This window comes from Echinops telfairi, unplaced genomic scaffold (assembly GCF_000313985.2).
Source record: "Echinops telfairi isolate 266 unplaced genomic scaffold, ASM31398v2 ScPeMD7_7420;HRSCAF=8458, whole genome shotgun sequence".
NCBI classification, from domain to species: Eukaryota; Metazoa; Chordata; class Mammalia; order Afrosoricida; family Tenrecidae; genus Echinops; species Echinops telfairi.
Window position 1 is genome coordinate 17722948 of NW_022111320.1, and position 2271 is coordinate 17725218.

Sequence of the window (2271 nt, forward strand, 5' to 3'; positions counted from 1 at the left end):
TGTGATAATGTCTCAAATTAATCTAAAACAATTCAACCTGTATGTATGTGGTACATCAATACCATTAAATCAGTGGTTCTCAACCTTCTTAATGCTGCAACCCTTTCAAATCATGTTGCGGTGACCCCCAACCATAAAATTATTTTAGTTGCTACTTCATAACTGTAATTTTGCTACTGCTATGAATCATATTGTAAATATCTGATATGCGGGATGTATTTTCATTGTTACAAATTGAACATAATTAAAGCATAGTGATTAATCACAAAATAATATGTAATATATTGTGAAATACTCATGTTTTCCGATGGTCTTAGGCGACCCCTGTGGAAGGGTCTTTCGACCCCCCCAAAGGGGTCGCGACCCACAGATGCTACATTGTTGGATTTAAACCCCGGTTTATTTATCATTTAACAAAACTCAGGAATGACTCGCTCAGAGGAAGCACATCTGGTAAAGCGACCTTATTCTTTCTTGGACCCACACTGGAAAGCACAGGAATGCTAACGAAATTAAAATCAAAAACAAAAAAATGATACATCTTGATTCTTTTGTTAAATTGCCAATTCCCTTGCAAAACTAACCCAGCACAATTTCAAAACAATGAAAAGGAAACGAGCTGCTGATGAAGGCCATAGCTTTGGTGACAACTCAGAAGCAAACTTTAGATCTGCCGTGGATCCAGACCTGTCTGCTCAGGCTGATGATTCCACTTATTTGCCGGGCTTTATGGCTACAGCATACTCTTCACTCATTGCACACATGACAGACACCTGGAAGTTCAGAAGAGAGACGTTCATACACATCACATGCATGTGCTTCATCATATACACTATATAATCCACGCTATTTTGTATATACTGACTTTGGAAAAGGGCCCTCCAGGGTCAAATAACCTTATATTAGCTTTCTGAAGAAGAATTTTTCAGTGAGAGTAAAAGCTATAGGAAGAGAATGCTTTGAAAATGATGACGGCCACATATGTGCAAATGTGCTCGACACACTGAATGAATGCATGGCTTGTGATAAGAGATGTAAAAGCCTCCAATAAAAGTATTTAATACAAAAATTAAGAAACTGAATAAAAAAGGAGCACGATTTTTAAAAAGCTATATGTTTGGACTGATGGGTTTTCACACTTTTGAAAGTATAGCAGAGTGAATCTTCCTTCCTCAGAAGCAGCTCCATAGCACCACTTCTGTCATATTCAACAACAGCTGAGAGGCAGAGGTTTAAAGCACATTTGAGGCTGACAGGGCCTCTGTCACAATAAATGAACTTTAACACCTTTGGTAGTAAGGGGATCCGAGGCTTCATGGGAGGAAAACACCAACCCTGGCTCATAAAGATGACTTTTCAATATTTTAACAACACCAGAACAATACATATACCTACATAGCTTAGGCGAAGTAGTTTAGGCAAATGTCTTAATAAAAAAAGTTTTAAAAACAATCTTCCCATAGGTCTTTACCTGTACATCTTCACCTGCATTGTATTTTCCTTCTATTTCTTTGCCTAGTTCACCTTCTGGCAACTTAAGATCTTCACGTACTTCACCAGTTTCTGTCAGCAGGGAAAGGTAACCATCCTGAATGCATATCAGCTATGGGAAGAAATTAGATTGTACTTACTTCTCTGTAACACCTACACAGCTAAATTTATATATGCATATAGGAATAGTTTAATATATTACTGCGGTTTAAAAAGCTGAAGTATAAACACGTACAGAAGTGTTATGCTGAAAATAACCCCCTCACCTCCTGCCCCAATCTCTTATGAGTAAGCAGATTAGGCATCTCTAGTGTATCCTGAAACATTTACAACAGTATATACACAATGAGAAAAAATCATCATCATAATATTTTATCACAATTCCAAACCCAACGCACTGCCATCAAGTCCATTCTGACTCGCAGTGTCCCTGGAGTCCAGGGCAAAGTGCCCCTGTGAGTTTCTGACGCGGTACCTCCTGAAGGGGGCGGACAGCCTTGTGTTGCTCCTGCGGAGTCGCTGGTTGGTTCGAGCTGACCTTGTGGTCCACAGTCCAGTGCATGACCACTAGACCAGGTGTCTTTTCTGCAAGGTGCTTTACTCACGTAATAACATGTTCCAAATCAGAAAATATGTACTGTTATTGAGTTGATTCTGACTCAGAGACCCTATCAGAAAGGGCAGAACTTGCCCTGGGGGGTTCCCAAGCCTAATTCTTTAGAGGAGCAGAAAGTCTTCACACACACACACACACACACACACACACACACACACACACAC

General features: G+C 39.8%; 1 protein-coding gene across 1 annotated transcript in view; it reads right to left on the reverse strand.

The window, feature by feature from the left end:
- Positions 1-294: 294 nt before the first annotated feature.
- The window catches only part of EIF5A2 (eukaryotic translation initiation factor 5A2), a 14703-nt gene continuing 12726 nt past the window's right edge, over positions 295-2271 (reverse strand). Inside the window, exons 3-4 of the mRNA XM_004704082.3 lie at positions 1472-1603; positions 295-773 (exon numbers count right to left, since the gene is read on the reverse strand). Coding sequence (XP_004704139.1) covers positions 714-773; positions 1472-1603 — 192 coding nt within the window. The 3' untranslated portion in view covers positions 295-713. The remainder of the gene's footprint in view (positions 774-1471; positions 1604-2271) is intronic.